We start from the raw sequence: 19126 nt of genomic DNA on the forward strand, positions 1-19126 counted from the left end.
TGATGACCTCACAGAAAAGGTGCTACCCATAACTAATGGGAGCTGTGCTCCCCGTTAGAAATTTATATGGCAGCAGTGGCACCAATACTAAGTTTAGTTTTCAGTAAGGGCAGAAACTCTGATTCTGACTCTGTCAGAATCTGGCAGAACTCTGAAAGCAAGCAAGGGCTGATATCCTCATGTGGTGAAAAACCAATTATCTCAAAACCATTTCTTTAATCAAATAATCTTCAGATCTAAGAGACACACACAGAGTAAATCAGCCAGCCACATCTGCTTATCTAAGCAACAGTGTCCGAAGCGTCTAAATTTATCCCTTGAAAATGGTAACCTAAAAATATAAAGAAACCCAAATAAAATAAGAACTGTTTTAAGAAACCACGACAAAGGGCTGGAAACTGAAAATCAAGGAAGCACGACTCTGCTCTCATGATTTCAAGGACTGCTTAGATGGAGCTCCCAACTCCCTTTTCCTGTTATATCAAAAGCAAGACAGAAAAAACCCTGACCTAAAACCTAAAAACCACCAAACCCAAAGATCATTGATTTACCTTTAAATAATAACATGTATTCTGATTAAGGTGTAAATTATCTGCATGATTAGCATTTTGGAGTAAGCACTCAAAGCAGCATGCCAGCCTCTGAGAAGGCTGCAGAACTTCCTACTACTATGGAATATTGGAGTATTTTGTCTAAGAGTGTGACATCTCTGGGAGTGTGTTCTGTTTAGTACATGCTGTTGTTGCTGCTGTATTCAAGAGGTATGTTTGAGAGTAAGGAATTTGACAGACATGATAAAATAATTTAGACCCCTGGCTGCTACTTACATTATTGATCATAAGGTGCATGATTGTTTTCGGTATCAGGTCACGGATACATTTGTTGATAATTGACATGTAGGAGTCCACAAGATTTCGAATTGTCTCCACCTGTCTCTCCAGCTGGGGGTCCATTGAAAAATTGTCTGCTTGGCCATTCTCATCGTTTTCAGTCTACGTAGAAGAAAAAAAGTCAAGTCTTTCAGACTGCAGTAAACTGGAAATATACTGGGGGGGGAAATGGACTTAAACTTTAGTAATCCAGCAACATAAATCACACTAAGAATGTCTGGAGGTTAAAATATGAAGTACTGGCCTGTTTAACATTAGTGTTTAGCATCATGAAATTTTGACCTTAAAGGTTAATGCAATACAAGATACAAGACCTTTTTCACAAATTACATTATATATTTCCACACAAATTTGGAATTTTACATGAAAGAAAGTCTTCAGACAGAGAATGAAAATAAAACCCCAAGAAATGTCTCACATCACTTACTATATTATTTATTATAAAATCTTTTACCATTCAGATTCAGACAGCTTGACTCATGTAAGGAAAGCAGCGCTGCAAGTCTGGATTCCAAATTTTACCCTCTTATGGGTAAAACCCATCCTTGTTACTTAAGGCTGACTCAGTTGTGACAAATTCCACAGTTCAGCCTCAAACTTGTTAGATGTGAATAGCACCTATATAAACAAAGGATTTATTAAGGATAAACTACAAAAGCATCACTGGTTCCAGTGCTGAAGGCTCAGCGTAACATTGGCTGGATTACATATTAGAGATCTGTTTTTCATAGGACAGAAAAAATACTTCTTTGTATGTAAACAGTTGACCTAATTAAAGAAAATACCAGGAACTAACTGAAATTTAAAAGGTATGTACCTTGCTTCAGTCTGGCCTGTATAAATATGAGAAAACCTAAAAAAATAATAGTAGCTTTTTGGTAAAAAATCAGACTGCTCTCTGAGGCTCAAATATGCCAAAATAATGGAATTTCAACCTGGAAAGTACAAAGAACAATGTTCTTTCCCAAAACATTGACATTTAATACTTCTTCCTGAAAATAACCACCAAAGCCATATTAGCATTAACAATAAAACATAAACCTGTTCTCTTGGTACTTAGAAGCATAACATGAAGAAACAGAAAATACTTGAAAAGGTGAATTAACCAGTAACAAGAACTAGTTATATACCAGCGAGATCCCTGTCAGCACAACTCCATTTATGCTATGGCGTTTAGCTAAAATTTGCACATCACTAGTGCTTTACAGATTCCCAGAGCAGTTGAAATTAGTAGCTAATCCATGAGTGAAAGACCATGAGAGCCAGATATGCAAACATATCACCAAAGAGGCTCCTCCTTGCATGAAATGCATTCTTGCTGGGCCAAAAAGAGATTCCTAGTTTTATCTCCTAGCACAGGGTGTGTTTCTGCCCATGCAGCATTGGCAGGTAGACCACTTTGCATTTACTCCTTGTAAACTATGCCTTGGTCAGTCCAGTCTAAATGAAATGGTGATGGCTGTAATTTGTTAAGAAATAAGATCCAATGTACCATCTAGAAACAAAACGAAATATATTTAGCAAAGTTTCAAAAGTTCAGATTGTTTTTTATTACAGAAAAATTACTGGAAAACCATCTAATCTTTAAAAATAATTAGCAGTGCTACCTAAAAATCTTGGAACTGTAGAGGACACTCAAGGAACTCTGGACAGAAAAATAGTGTTTTCAATTCTGTAACATCAGTAGACACGCTACCTTATAAACCTTACTCATTTCATTAATAAACTGCATATACCAAAAAGTCACAGCATGCAGATTGACTATTTTCCTTAGCCTCCATGTCTGAAAAGAAACTAACTGTAATTTTCCCTGTGAAATACCAAATAAATGGAAAATCACACATCTGTCATATATCTACAGATTTTAGCCAAGTACTGCAGACTGAAAATGCCCCTTCCCAGTTCCCCTGCATTTGACTTCTCTTTCTTTTCTTCTTCTTTGTCTATATAAAGTACAGTTTGTCCATGTACTTTTTTTTCTTCACTGTTTAAATTACAGATTGCAATAGGATTCTTAGCTGGCTAAGCAGCAAAGTGACAGATGTTTATCATTATCCTCATCAAGAGAATGTAAAGTAAAAATAGTAATTTGTCTGATCTTTAAGGCAAAGGGTAATAGTCTCTTGTTTGAAACTGTAATAGAGCTGACTTCATACTGTTGATTTATTTTCTCTGAAATCAAAAAAGATCAATCTTTCATGAGTTTACAGTAATTTATTGTGAAAGCTTCTGGCCATAGTATTCTTAATGATTTGATGTCTCAACTGAAGGCTTTTCATGCCAGAAACCATCTTGTGTGCATTGCATCATGCACATGGAAATCTGCTTCTAACAGATTTCTGTGCTCTCCAGTACACCTACAAGTGTAGGTGTTATCAGGCTTTCTTCTGTAAGCTGTCTCTGCGCTGTGCCAACAGCAGCATCTGAGAGTAAGGTTGCCTGACAAGGCGGGGCATCATAACAAGACAGTAGTGATGTAGACACGCTATTCCATCTCCATGCCATTCGTTCAGAACAACCGGGTTTCACACTGAGCATCACTGTGACACTAGCTTCAGTGCAAGCCACCCCTCAGCCCAAGTCCCTGCCACTCTGCATTTTAGAAGGGCCCTTGCAAATCTGTGGCAATGAATAAACCCAAACCAGAATACATAAGAAAACCCTCACATTTCTCTGACTACCGTTGAATAGAATGTTCGTGCTGAACAGAAAAGAACGAAGAAGGTGGAAGCAGGCTTCTGTTTCTCCTTTCCCAACAGCCAAGGCAGCTACTGTCCAACCCCTTTTGGTGCTTCCCATCTTCAAGCCAGAACTCGCTAGTTCCAATCACAAGTGTTAAGTGACAGCATATGAATCTGGACTAAGTTTTTATTTGGTTGACTCTTGCTTAAAACTGCTATTAATTGTTGACAGGGATGGAATAATACTACTTTTAACAAATACAACTGCCATTACTTTGGGAACTTTTGCAAGTCTCCAACAAAGAAAGTATGGAAGAATCTAGAGTGTTAAAAACCAGGTAAAGAAAGTTAGATTCATCTTCGAAAATTCAAACTCAGAATATCTGATGAAAATGCACCAAAGACAGAGAAGCAATAGGTGAAAAAAACATGGACAAAGGGAAGGTAACATGGAAACAAGGATAGTGCTTCCATTTATATACACATACCCATTGCCACAGAGATAAGGTTCTTCTACTTTCTCTGCACTTTAGGAGAATGAGAATAATATCCATTCCTTGCACTCTGTCTTTCATAAGTTGTTTTGAAAGCTTGTTGAACAACTTTTCATAAGTTGTTCATAAGTTGTGATCCTTGCATGGAAAAATGCTTGTAAAACACAAGGTATGTGTCATTACTACTCTTCTACCTTTCCCGAGTTTAGATATATTCTGCACTAAGAATGTATTAAGGATTAACTAAAGTGTCATACAAGAGAAGACTGGAAACTGCATGTGAAATCTAAACCACTTAAGTTTGTGGGAATTTTACTGCTGGCTGCAGTGGGAATATGGTTTGACCCTACACGTGCATTTCTACCAGAAAAGTTATCGGTCTTCCGAAGACTATAAACTCTACTGCAAGAGGAATGATTCGGTGTGGTACAAATGGGTGCAGGCACGAGGAATTGTGTGCGATCAAAAAACCCGAACAAAACAAAATCCACCAAAAAACCCCCACCAACCCAAAACCCTACCAAAAACCACCACCAACAAAACAACCAAAAAAGGAATTGTGCTTCAGGATTATTTTCCTGATAGTGGGAACATGCATTTTGAAGAAAACCCCCCCAAAAATCCAGGAAAAGTCATTCCTTTTGAAATTCACAGCAAAACTGGGTAGCATACTGAAAACAGTCCTGAGCTGGCCACACAGAGAGTGCAATACTTCTAATTTCCATGATTTCATTACATTCAAGGCAGCTGCCAGCATATTTAAGAATGTCTTGTATAACATTCCTGATGTCAGTTCCAAGAAGGAGCATTTGCCTAGCATTTTCATTAGAGAAGTGTATCAACCAATTTTCTGTAATCAAAAAGGCATTCTATTAAAAACGACTGAGAGGAAGCAGACTGGAAGGTGACGGAAAAAAGGGTAAAAGTCAAAGCAGTGGTAAAGAAATATGCTGTATGCTAAGAAACATGTTCATGGCTGCAGCAAGAAACCAGCTGCTTTCGTATCTTTAATTTACAGACGCAAGTTCATAACGACAGCCACCACCTGAAAAGTAATTATTCCATCCAGAATATATTGATATTTTAAGTCACAGCTGCTGAATATGATGTTTTACCTATTCCTGTCCAAGTAAGGTTTTTCTTTAATGTACCTACAGAGTGCACTGCAGTAGTCCTACCCCCACCCCGATTTTTCCTAAATCTTTAAAAATGATTATTGATATTCTCTCTTCATTGCAGTTTGATGCTGTATATATAGCTTAGCTAAGACACTCTCAGCTGTACATAGCGTGTCTTTTGCCAGAGGACTGCTGAAACCACATGATGGCTTCACACAGTGAGGTTTTCTTACTGGAAGGAACCACAAGTAAATGACAATACATTACTTTTGTGTATTTACAACAAAGCAAGCAGCAGAAAAAGAACATTTCCTGGGTAGTTTGGAAGCTGTCCTTTTTCCTCACAGAGGGTGACTCTTCCATGCTTTCAGCATCTCCTGACTTTGTACTGCTGTTGCCTTTACTGAGCCACCCACAGGCTGCCCCTTTCAGCTACTATGCTTTCATTAGCAGCCTTGAACTGCTCCAAGCAGAGGTTATGATCTGGCCTTCCCTTATACACATGATCTGTCTCACTTTATACCCATGTAGAAGAAAGATATAGCCTAGCTAAATTTGATTCAAAAGTATTTAACTCGCTGGATTAGCTTAAATAATCGTCTATTCAGATTCTTCTTTGTGGTTACAGACATTGTATAGTACAGACCATTAGCTAAAATCTTCTACTGAATCCACATACTGCTCCACAGATATTTACATAGCTTTAACAATCCCAAATATCCAGAATCTACATTAGGCTCTCTCCCTGTCTTCTTCAATCAAGAAGCTGATTTGGAACTAAGAGACTGAAAGGAACATGAAAACTCTGACACATTTGGAGTTACTTTTGTCATACAGTTCTTAACAGGTTGACAACTAATCATGTCAAATCAATTGAATCTCCTTTTAGAGCAGGATTCAGATCTCAACATTAGATGCCACATGTTTCAGACTTCAGTAAAGCTTTTTGACACAATCTCAAATTACATTTTCATTACTGGAAGTGCGCTCTCCCTGCAGTTACTCCTTGGATGCTCCTTTCCATAGAAAAGCTGTCAATGGCTCACTGTCAAACTGGAAAACTCTTATCAAGGAGACTTTCATATGGGTTGTATTTTAAATGTACTTTAAGGCTCAGGATGGTGGATTATACCCTGTGCTTATTATATTTACAGATGAGAAGAAACTAGAAGGGCATGTGAATATATTAAATGACAGGCTTGGAGAAACAGTTTAACAAACTAGATGAAATTAATTATGGATAGAAAATATTTAACTTGGGCAGGAACAGATTAGTTATAAAGATACAGAAAAATAAAGATGAGAATGACCACTTAAGAGCAGTTCGGCAGAAAAGGAACTGTGTCTGCAGTGCAATATAAGCAGAGCATTAGTCAACAGTGTCTTGCTATTATGAAATCAGTACAGGAACTGTGCATCCAGTTCTGGTTATCGCACTTTCAGAAATTTGTGGCACATTTTGAGAGTGTTCACTGGAAACCAAAGATGTTCAGGGCTCTGTAAGATACTACTTGAAAGGAAAAGATAAGATCAGTTGGGACTGATGAGTTCAAAAGAAACACCTGTGGAAGGGGAGAGATGAGTGTCTTTGCATGTAGGAAAAGGTATCAAACAAGTACTTGGAAAGTGTTACATGTAAGAACAGGGAAGCACAAAAATAGATGGCCTAGGAGAGTTGCAGAATCTCCTCTGCAGATTATACCAACATCCCTCAGAAATGGCCTAGGTACAGATGCCCTGCCATGAGGCATGGGAAAGAACTAGACAGCCTCTTGCAGCCCCTCCAGCCCCTCTGCAGCCAGCGGCGATACTGGGTGCAAGCAGCATGGAAATTGTGAGCCCACAACAAGAAAAGGTGTTTCTGAAACTACAAAAACCTAACAATACCCCCCCCCCCCAACCAACCAACCAAAAAACCAGTATCTTCTACTTTTCCTTTTGTTCTATGCAAAAATCAAGTAAATAAACCCCCAAACATTGCAGTGAATAGCCATCTCCCCTCAATGAATCTGTACTCCAATTTCACCATTTGCTGCCATGTACGTTTCTCACACAAAGGACTTTTACATAACTCTCCCTGCACTGCAAGTTTTGATTTGGAGCCAACAGCTGCTTCATGCCTTTCAGAACAGACTGCTGGACAAGCAAAAGCAGAAAGAGGCTGGCATAAGGAAAACAGCACCTTTGTTTATAAAACAAATACTACTTTGGAATTTGCAAACTTCTCAGTCAAAGAATTTCCTTGTCATAACAACACATCAAGTGCCCCATATTTATAAGAGCATATTAGAAAAAAAGGATGTGAGATACTATTGGCGTGGTATTTGCCATTATTTCAGTGTAGAATGAGGTCAATGGATTTTCGGAATTCTCAAATAGCGGTGAGTTAGCAGGAATTCAAGTAATGATGATGAAGACTAGAAGTGTGATGATTATCCCAGAAGATGTTCAGGCTGAAATTTATTGTTCATTTGCTACCAAATGCATGAAACACATACCCAGAGGCAACAGCCTGATCCAGCAGTGGACATGAATTGTGTGGGGAACAGAATAATCTATTGTGAAAGGAGGTAGTCAGTAGGTGGAGGCATCAACTGGACATTTGAGAATTAAAGGATTAAAGCTATGGCTGTGGTATGCAGCTCTCCCAGGAAGGAAAACAAGTGGAAATCTTGGAGCTTCTACCAAAGACAATGAAAGTAGAAAGCAGGAGAATTAGTCATCTATGATGCTGATCAGAGAACTAATAAGACTCATCACAAAGACTGAAATAACCTCTTGCCTTTCATCTCTGTTATTTACCTCCTTACCAAAACCATTCTTAGAAGAAATGTTGGCAGAACTGAGGACTTCTACTTAGCAGTAACCGTGCCAGAGAAGATCACTGGCAAAATATTCCTTATTCCAGCAACAGTCCACAAGACTCAGCTGAAGGATTCCTTTAAGGACAATGAATTGCCTTATTTTATGAGATAAAAATTGGGGAAGTGAGTGTTCAGTGTATGGGTGGTGAAGGCAAATCCTGGAAAACACATGTGTCTATGTATATAATATGTGTCTATGTATATAATAGACACAATATATAAAATATATATATAAAAAATATAAAAGTGTGTCTATGTATATAATAGAGGAGTTTCATGCTTTTTTTTTCCCCAAATTTGATCATTTTAGAGGTAAGCACCCAGAATAAAGAATAAAACCCACAAGTCTCTTTCCTAGATCCTGCACCGAACTCCTATCCCATGGTCCCCCTTCATTTCTTCCAAGACGGTAACTTTGCAGCACTTACCAGCCTCGTTTAAAGAAATTTGAATACATGAGGGGAAGGGTAGCATGCATAGCTGCGTGCATGCTGGGAGGGGCAGACGTGAAGGAGGCCTTACAGTGGGGGAGCTCTGCACAGTGTCCAGTGCAGAGTCTCTGTAAATTACAGCCCTGTCTTTTATTTTTAGTTGATCTAATGAAATGTGTCACCTATAACTGCACTCTTCCATAATTGATGATGTCTAGGAAAATACTCTGAAATTCTCCTCTGATAAGCACCTAGACAAACTTGATGTTTCTTCTCTGAGATGCAAAAGAGGATACTAAACTGTTTTCACCCCCACATCCCTCGAGCCATGAGAAGTACCAGATCTGTCTCTGCTGGGCCAGACTAAGCCCTGTTTCACCACAAACTTAGTGCAGTACCGACAAATGATCTCCATAGTAAATGATGCAAATAAGAAATGTCAGCATGTTCCAAAATTCCTCACTTAATCTTATTGCCAATTGTATAGTCTGGATAATCAGTAAATAAATCCCTCTAACTTTGCTGAAATCCTTAGGGGCTGAATGCACTTCAGAGAGCACTTCCTAATTCATTCTCATTAACCTTCCCAGCTCTAAACAAAGTAATTTCCTACTTTTCTTAGCATCTGATTTTTCCACTGGCCTCTGCAACACCTGATTTAGCAGCAATGATTTCTCACTTGTGATTTCTGTTTTGAACTGGCATTGTTCTTTCTCCTCACACATATGCTTGCTGGAACAGCACGAATCAGCAAGATTTAAAACCTCCCATTCTCAAGTTTGAAGCCCCTAAAGGGAAATTGCAGTTGTGATGCCAAGGAACACAGTCATACGTTGACTTTTCCTCGGCCAGGCTGACAGCGGAGAGGGAGGGAAGGAGGAAAGAAGGGGGAAAGGAGAGGAAGATGGCATTTTAATAGCACCCACAATGATTTCACACAGTTGGATCACTGTGCTTTGGAGCAGCACCATTTCCTTTCCCCTTTGCTTTGCATTCATTCAATCCTGCTAAACCAGGCCCTACAGGAAAAATTCTCAATCTTTGTCTCGCAGCATGGACCACATTTTACTACAGAAATCTGTCTTGTGGACACTTCCCCTTACAGGCCAGCTGGCTAGCCCACTCTTCACCCCCATTTTTGGCAGACCATTACCAACTCAAGCCTCGCACAGGCTCACCCCACCCTCATACCAGATGGGACAACATTCCTGTCAGTAGAAGATGAATTATCCCCTCATTGCTCGCCCCCATTCTCATAGTCTCTGTAGCACCCACATCAATTGCTTATCTGAAAAAAACCTAATAACAGGAATGAATTTAATCTAATTTAGCAAGTGGACATACAAGAACCACCAGCATCTCATGTAGATAAATCTGCCTTTCCCAGATGTTAGTCATATACCAAACGTATCTTGGCCAGAGTTCTCATCAAAATATTTCATTTGATAATTCAGCTCCTAAGATTCAAAGCTCTCATACACATTAACAGGTTTTCCATAAGCCCTCCATCAGGCAGAGTGACACTGGTCTACAAATTCCAGCAGGAACTCTTACCCCAGTAGAATGTCAATGATCAGCACCATTCATACTCCCCATTTAAGAACCCCATTAACTTTGCAAGCAAAATTTTATACTGCAACATTCCTCTAACAGAAAAACCTCAAAACTGATCAGAAGAGGAATTTGTAAACACTGAGAGCTTTACTGACGTGTAACAAATATTGCTACACAAAAGAAAATCATCCATACAGGAGCATAGAAATTGAAAATTATTGGGTAAATTTTTTTTCGGGGGAATAAAAGAGTTGTGAGCAACTATGCTGCACATAATCCTGGACCAAATGAAAGTTGCTGCTTTGTGACATGACTTTCATTTTGTACAAATATGCCAAACCCCTTCTAAGTATCCTGCAAAACCAGTAGAAAATGAAAGATTTTTTTGTTTTCTCCCTAAAATAAAGCAAATTATATTTGAGCAACAGTGAGATTCTGGTAAATTAATACACATGACTGTAAGCAACAAGCATAAACACTTCATGTTATAAGACCACACGCTTGTTAGCACAAACCAAATGAAACTATAAAGTTTACACCCCAAGTCACTCTGAACTTGTATCTATGGGGAAGTTACAGGACATCAGTGATTAACACTCTACCCTGAGGTCCAAGCAAGCACAATATGGAGTTTTCCTTTGCAGTTAAGATCACCTGGCTTTATTGTTGCCACAAGCAACCCTAACCTTGCACTTCAGTTGGATAATTTTGCAAAATTACTTTGAACTGAAAATTACCTGTGCCATTTTCAGTTCGGATGTTTGATTTCTCACCTCCACCCCCCACCTTCTGTTACTGGTGAGCAGCAAAAGGTAAAGTCAAAGCTAATTTGACATTTCTCATTTTGCACAGCAACCCCATCAAGGAACCTAATCCCTGTGGCAGCGCAATGAAGACTCAAACTTCTTTCAGGCAAGGAACATTAGCTCACACACACTCCCAAGGATTAGAACTGGTTTTGTCAAGAACAACAAAAACTGACACATCATTAGGGCTAGCCTCTCTCTTTTTAGAGGGTTCATGCCTGCTGAGCAAAGCTGGGTAGTAAGAGCAGTGGTTTCATGTACCATCCTAATGACTGAATGCCTCACAGTGGAGTTACAGATATAAAAGTTTCACTCTTCTTCCTCTGTGGTTCTATTTTAAAATGTTTTCTGTAATAAAATTACTGTGAGACAGCTAAATCCAAGGGCAGGCATGGAACTTGAACCCATGGCCTTCTGACTTAGAGGTGAGACTATTCCTAACTGAGCCAAAGTGACACATACATAATATGCTTTCAAGGTTTTTAGAGAGCTCTGTCATGATTTAAAAACACTAAGTCTTTGTGGTACAAACCACAGTGCAGGAAAGAACTGGGGCTCCCTTTTTACTGCTAATTTTAGCTTATGAATTGTTTATAATCTCCTGCAGAATACATAAAACCTTATTCTGCCATAAACTAAGAGAGAACAGCCTTTCAAAACTGATCCTTAATTATAGTGTTCCCCTGCTAGATGGGATGGAGGTAAGTTCCAAAATTGTGTCAGAGTATATGAAGTGATAAAATAAGGATGGGTGAGCTATTTTAAAACACACTCAAAGACTTTGAGGTCAAAATCCCTGAATTTATAGCCTTACAGCCATATTAAGACTCATGGATTATTAACACCTGTATGGTGAGATTCAAATATAATTTCATTTGAAACACCCTCTGGCTTCAGAGCACGTGTTCCCTACCAGTCTGCCTGCCAAACTGGGGCCCCCCAGGGAGCCACCTTTAAGCACAGATTATATCCCTACTGTAGACAGGCATTTAGGAGACAAATGGGATGAGATGCTTCCATTGGGTGTATTCCCTCCTCCTTTCTTTTCCCAATGCATTTTGCAAATAAGGGGCCCGCCTTTCCAGATGGGCAGGAAGCAAATAGGTTAGAGAACATTTGAGGAGTAGTAGGCAAAAGCATGTATTTGCTTCTTACTTTACCCAGCCAAGAAAGTTAACACAGCCTCAGGCCATGGAGATACTGCATTGCTGCAGTTGTGTTTCCCCTTTGAAGGGGCAGCTGGGCACCTGCTGGAGGGACAGGATCGAGAGCTGCTGCCCAGTAGTGTTTTGGCCTGGTTAAACGAAAGTGATCCTGCCCTCTCCTACACTGTTTCTTCTCCACTGCAGGAAGAGAGGCTTAGCAACAACTCCTGAAAGACATCTCAGACCTCTTGGATAACCCAGATTTGTAACAAAATCATTGTTTTGCTCATGGAAATAAGCCATGTACAGGCATCACCTGCGAAGGAACTGGCACTGCCTTTCCCCCCACAAGCTTCCCAGTGCTGCTAAATAATGGTCCTGATCTCGGTTTTGACTCATGGCAGCATTTGGCTATGTAAAAGCTGTAGCCCTCTATAGACATACTGGTTTCCTTTCAGTAATGATCAGTATACACTAGTTGTTTTGAAAAAGGAGAAAAGCAACTGAGTGAGGAGAAACCAACTACATAGACTTTCGCTGCCTTAAAGTGAAAGTGTTAACAGCTCTCAAACCCTTTCCCCCATTTTGTTGTTGACAGTCTACAGAAGTTTTAGGTGTACTTTACTCTAGAGGCCAAATGAGTGGCATTAAAGGCTTTAGGGCTCTGACAACACTGCAAAATTATTTGCACCATTTACATTGTTCATTTTGTAACTGAGGAAGAGTTTTTGGGAAGCCATTACACAGAGATAAGCTATTGTTTTGGAGAAGATCATACAGTAGTTAGAAATATCAGAGGAAAACAGAAGGCTCTAAAGCTATTTTCAAGTGAGTGGATTTATTTGTCCAATTTCTGAAATTGCATTTACCTGAGCAAAAACTTGACGTTTTTCCCGTTTGGATTTCCATGCAGTGATGTGTAACATAAAATACTAATGAACTGTAGATGGCTAAAGTAAAAGTAAAAACATTAGTCAAAACAAAACTCAGACCTTTTCTTGATTATGGATTTAGGGAGCAATAAAACCTCATAACATGCACAAAGCAAAAACCTTGAAAAAAAAAGGTTCAATAAAAAAAAAGTCTACTGAGCAGTAAAAATAAATAATCCAGTGTTCTTGATTCTGTTCTAATTCATGCACACTCATTTTTCAGTCAAAAGGAGTTAGTAGAATGGGTTCTGTATTACACCTATCAGAAGACTATGATGCATTTACTTGCGTTAGAGGGTCTCCCAGTTGGAGCAATGCTGAACGGATCCATGTTCCTTACTTAGACAGTTTGCAAGTATTTCATATTTTTTACGAATCCCTGGTATTAGACCATCCTATAAGCATTAAAGACTCATTCTTCCAAAACTTCCCAGTCTTGGTCTGAAAATCTTTACAATAGCAATGTGGTGAGTTCAGAGACACTTTCTCTCCTTCAGGTCAAGAGATATAATTCCTACAGACACCCATTACTTACTTAAGAATTGTTGCTTTCAAGAGTTGGGCCTCATTTTGGACCAGTTGCAGTCACTAGGAATCTTACCTCCAATACGCATCAGCATTTATTCAGACAATAACCACTTCCTTATGTTTCAGAAGTGACAAAACCAGTTTTAAAGCTTTTTTTCCAGGTGCCCTCCACAAGTTTGATTTTCAGGCACACAAAATCACCGAACTCCGCTCTGCACCATGAATCATCCCTCAGGTACATCCTGTACTTCTGCATCCCACTCTGCTCTCAGCAAAGCCTTTGGCAAAATTCCCACTGAGTTTAATAGTCCTGTCCTATTCCCTCCAGTTCCTAACTAAGGTTAATTTCTTTCCTCTAAATATAAACAGAACTCAGCAGGTAAAAAAGTTTTGCCTAATGTGGCACTAAGGCTGTGGAATTTACTCCCACATGAGAATGGCACAATAAAGTCATTTGTTTAAAAGTAAATTGAAAACATTCCAGTCTTCTTTGGCTTACAACTACTAGCTTTAGTTTGTGCACAGCACTGTAGAATGTCTGGCATCAAAGACACTTTGTACATTACGCTGAACTTGTATTAGACACTGTTAGTGGCCCATTAATCACAGCAAACAAAGATCCCTTGCAAAAAAGAAAAAGTACTGATTTTCCACATGTTCGGCACGGACTAGCAGAGGTTAACACCACAGTTTTCTGGATACTACACATTTTGAGGCATGAAGTGTTGACAAGGCATCTGAGAGGGTGCAGATTTTTCAGTTGATAATTACATGTTCCACATTAAACAATTCTTATGTGTGCCCAATTCTCTCTAAAATTAGACAGAAACTTACCTCAGTGTAAACGAGCACTATTTAAATTCAGATGCCTACAAATGCATGTGCTTCTTTACACCTACACACAGATACCATGCAAGTGTGCAGGGGCAACGGTTATTGGCAAGAAAATCTACAGTGATGTGAACCGCGGTTCACATGAACCTTGAATGACCACAGCTGGAGAAAGTGAAGGCTTATGTGAAACACAACTAACAGAAAAATTAGCCTGAGGGAATGCGATTGCGTATTTGGAAGTGTTGGAAGAGGAATGGGAACTGAACCAGTATAAAAATGAAAAGACATAAAAAGGAAAACCAGTCAGTGGCTAGGCAAGCAGCAAAAGTAGCACAGGGGAAAGACTATGATCTGGAGTTGCAGGGTGTATTTCAGGGAGCAAATTACTGATAACATCAAAGGAGAAAATGCTGTGTTGCAGAAGCGTGAATTACTGCTTTCAGCTCCATGGCTGTCATGGGCAGTTTCTTGTCATCCAGACCAAAGCAGGGGAAAACCTGTCATCCACCCTAAAGCTTGCTATTTGACAAGATGATTTCCATCAGGTTTGTTAGAGCAAAGTATTTTGCCTACCACAGAATCACAGAATCCCAAGGGTTGGAAGGGACCTCAAAAGATCATCTAGTCCAACCCCCCTGCAAGAGCAGGGTAACCTACAGTACATCACACAGGAACTTGTCCAGGCGGGCCTTGAATATCTCCAGTGTAGGAGACTCCACAACCCCCCTGGGCAGCCTGTTCCAGTGCTCTGTCACTCTTACAGTAAAGAAGTTCTTCCTGATGTTAACGTGGAACTTCCTATGTTTCAGTTTACACCCATTGCCCCTTGTCCTATCACTGGATATCACTGAAAAAAGCCTAGCTCCATCATCCTGACACCTACCCTTCACATATTTGTAAACATTGATGAGGTCACCCCTCAGTCTCCTCTTTTGCAAGCTAAAGAGACCCAGCTCCCTCAGCCTCTCCTCATAAGGGAGATGTTCCACTCCCTTAATCATCTTTGTGGCTCTGCGCTGGACTCCTTCAAGCAATTCCCTGTCCTTCTTGAACAGAGGGGCCCAGAACTGGACGCAATATTCCAGATGCGGCCTCACCAAGGCTGAGTAGAGGGGGAGGAGAACCTCTCTTGACCTACTAACCACTCCCTTTCTAATGCACCCTAAGATGCCATTTGCCTTCTTGGCCACAAGAGCACATTGCTGGCTCATGGTCATCCTCCTATCCACCAGGACCCCCAGGTCCCTTTCCCCTTCACTACTTTCCAGCAGGTCACCCCCCAACCTGTACTGGTACATGGGGTTGTTCTTCCCCAGATGCAAGACTCTACACTTGCCCTTGTTAAATTTCATCCAGTTTCTCCCCGCCCAACTCTCCAGCCTGTCCAGGTCTCGCTGAATGGCAGCACAGTCCTCTGGTGTGTCAGCCACTCCTCCCAGTTTTGTGTCATCAGCAAACTTGCTGAGGGTGCACTCAGTTCCCTCATCCAGGTCATTGATGAAAATATTAAACAGCACCGGTCCCAGCACCGACCCCTGAGGAACTCCACTAGTCACAGACCTCCAGCTAGATTCTGCGCCATTGACCACAACTCTCTGCCTTCTTCCTTTCAACCAGTTCTCGATCCACCTCACTACTTGATCGTCAAGCCCACACTTCCTCAGCTTATCTATGAGGATGCTGTGGGAGACAGTATCAAATGCCTTACTGAAATCAAGAAAAACTACATCTACCGCTCTACCATCATCCCTCCACCTAGTCACTTCCTCATAGAAGGCTATAAGGTTGGTCATACATGACTTCCCCCTCATAAAACCATGTTGGCTGTTCTTAATGACCCCCTCATCCTTGATATGCCTAGTGATGGAGTCAAGAATAAGTTGTTCCATCATCTTTCCAGGGATGGAGGTAAGGCTGACCGGTCTATAATTACCCGGGTCCTCCTTCTTGCCCTTCTTATAGATTGGTGTGACCTTTGCCATCCGCCAATCCTCAGGCACCTCGCCCGTTTCCCACGACTTACCAAAGATGATGGAGAGTGGCCTAGCAATGACCTCCGCCAGCTCCCTCAGCACCCGTGGGTGCATTCCATCCGGACCCATCGATTTACAGATGTCCAGTTTGCATAGCTGATCCCTAACCCAATCCTCATCTACCAAAGCAAACTCCTCCTTTGTCCTGACTCCTTCTGGGGCTATAGAAATCCGGGGCCCTCGGGGAGAGTCTGCAGGAGTAAAGACAGAGGCAAAGAAGGCATTCAGCACCTCTGCCTTCTTTATATCCTCTGTCTCCAGGGTACCCACTTCGTTCAGCAGTGGGCCTATATTGCCTCTTGTTTTAGTTTTATTTGCTATGTATTTGAAGAAGCCCTTTCTATTGTCTTTAACCCGACTAGCAAGATTGAGTTCCAAGGAGGCCTTAGCTGTCCTAATTGCCTCCCTACATCCTCTAACAACTGTCCTATATTCCTCCCAAGCGGCCAGCCCCTCCTTCCATAATCCATAGATTCTCCTTTTCCACTTGAGTTTGCCCAGCAGCTCCTTGTTTAACCACGCCGGTCTCCTAGATCCCTTACTTGACTTCCTACTCATTGGGACGCTCCGATCCTGAGCTTGGAAGAAGCGGTCCTTGAATGCTAACCAACTATCTTGAGCCCCTTTACCGCCTAGTACACTTTCCCATGAGACTTCCCTTAGCAGTTGATTGAAGAGGCCAAAGTTGGCCCTTCGGAAATCCAGAACTGTGGCTTTGCTAGGTATTCTATTCCTCCCACACAGGATCCTAAACTCCACCATCTCATGGTCACTGCAGCCAAGGCTGCCATTGACCGTCACCACTTCGACCAAACCCTCCTTGTTGGCGAGTACTAAATCTAGCAGCGCTGCTCCCCTAGTTGGTACGTCCACCATTTGCATTAAGAAATTATCATCAATGCACTCGAGGAACCTCCTAGACTGTGAATGACTGGCTGTGTGAGTCTTCCAGCAAATATCGGGGTAATTAAAGTCCCCCACGACGACTAAGGCATGTAGTCGCGAGGCTACTTCCAGTTGCCTGTAGAAAGCCTCCAAGCTTTCACAGACAAAAGTTTTTGCACCTGTCTCAGGTGAAACAAAACTTACTGTATGATTATCATTCTTTCCTAAGCAGGACAGGAGATGTGAAGGGAAGAGGTAAGGGAATAAATCGCTACCCTCAAAAAAAGACACATTATGCAGAATCTCCTAAAAGTGTCATTGATATACACCTATAGGCAGTCATCAGCTCCCAGTAACTCAACAGCTTCTGCTGCTGCTAATGGAATGGCTGCAGAATTACAGTATGAAGGTACCAACACGGTACTTGGGTCTGTGGAACAGCAAGTGCAGCGCCCACAGTGATGCAAGTACACGTTTGTTAGTTGAACCATGACTCTATGCAAGGCTTTTGAACATGCTTCAAATGAAACACTTTAAAAAAGAAAAGAATGAAGGATGGCAGAGCATGCCAGACTCAGTCAGTTAACTGATTTTCTGACTAAGAAAAACTTGACAAATCTTCGGTTCAGCAAAGACCTTGGGACCACTGTAGGAGAAGATCTGGTACGAGACCATCTTAAAAATCTGAATGCGCACAAGTCTGTGGGACCTGATGGAATTCATCTGCGGGTCCTGAAGGAGCTGGCGAATGAAGTTGCTAAGCCACTGGCCATCATATTTGAAAAATCATGGCAGTCAGGTGAAGTTCCCGACGACTGGAAAAAGGGAAATACAACCCCCATTTTCAAGAAGGGGAAAACGGATGACCCAGGGAACTACAGACCAGTCAGTCTCACCTCTGTGCCTGGCAAAATCTTGGATCACATTCTCCTGGAAGGCATGCTAAGGCACATAAAAAACAACAAGGTGCTTGGAGACAGCCAGCATGGCTTCACTAAGGGGAAATCCTGCCTGACCGATTTGGTGGCCTTCTATGGTGGGGCTACAGAATTGATGGATAAGGGTAAAGCAGTTGATGTCATCTACCTGGACTTGTGCAAAGCGTTTGACACTGTCCCACACAACATCCTAATCTCTAAATTGGAGACATATCAATTTGATGGATGGACCACTCAGTGGATAAAGAACTGGCTGGATGGCCGCACACAAAGAGTTGAGGTCAATGGCTCGATGTCCGGCTGGAAACCGGTAACGAGTGGTGTCCCTCAGGGATCGGTGTTGGGACCGGTCTCGTTTAACATCTTCATCGCTGACATGGACAGTGGGATTGAGTGCACCCTCAGCAAGTTTGCCGATGACACCAAGCTGTGTGGTTTGGTTGATATGCTGGAGGGAAGGGATGCCATCCAGAGGGACCTTGACATGCTTGTGAGGTGGGCTGATGCCAACTTTATGAAGTTCAACCGTGACAAGTGCAAGGTCCTACACCTGGGTCGGAGCAATTCGAGGCACAGCTACAGGCTGGGCAGAGAAGAGATTCAGAGCGGCCCTGCAGAGAAGGACTTGGGGGTGCTGGTCGATGAGAAAATGAACATGAGGCAGCTGCAGTGTGCGCTCGCAGCCCAGAAAGCCAACCGTATCCTGGGCTGCATCAAAAGGAGCGTGACCAGCAGGTCGAAGGTGATCCTGCCCCTCTACTCTGCTCTTGTGAGACCTCACCTGGAGCATTGTGTGCAGTTCTGGTGTCCTCAACATAAAAAGGACATGGAACTGCTGGAACAAGTCCAGAGGAGGGCCACGAGGATGATCAGGGGACTGGAGCACCTCCCGTATGAAGACAGGCTGAGGAAGTTGGGGCTGTTCAGCCCGGAGAAGAGAAGGCTGAGTGGAGACCTCACAGCAGCCTTCCAGTATCTGCAGGGGGCCTATAG

The 19126-nt window shown here is 41.6% G+C and overlaps 1 protein-coding gene across 4 annotated transcripts in view; it reads right to left on the reverse strand.

Moving 5' to 3' along the window:
• Positions 1-19126, reverse strand: part of DNM3 (dynamin 3) — a 187710-nt gene that overhangs the window by 24830 nt on the left and 143754 nt on the right. For all 4 annotated transcript variants that reach the window (XM_065673955.1, XM_065673956.1, XM_065673954.1 and 1 more), the window contains one exon: positions 828-992. In XM_065673955.1, the coding sequence (XP_065530027.1) occupies positions 828-992 (165 nt within the window). The remainder of the gene's footprint in view (positions 1-827; positions 993-19126) is intronic.

The sequence above is a fragment of the Lathamus discolor genome, chromosome 3 (assembly GCF_037157495.1).
Source record: "Lathamus discolor isolate bLatDis1 chromosome 3, bLatDis1.hap1, whole genome shotgun sequence".
NCBI classification, from domain to species: Eukaryota; Metazoa; Chordata; class Aves; order Psittaciformes; family Psittacidae; genus Lathamus; species Lathamus discolor.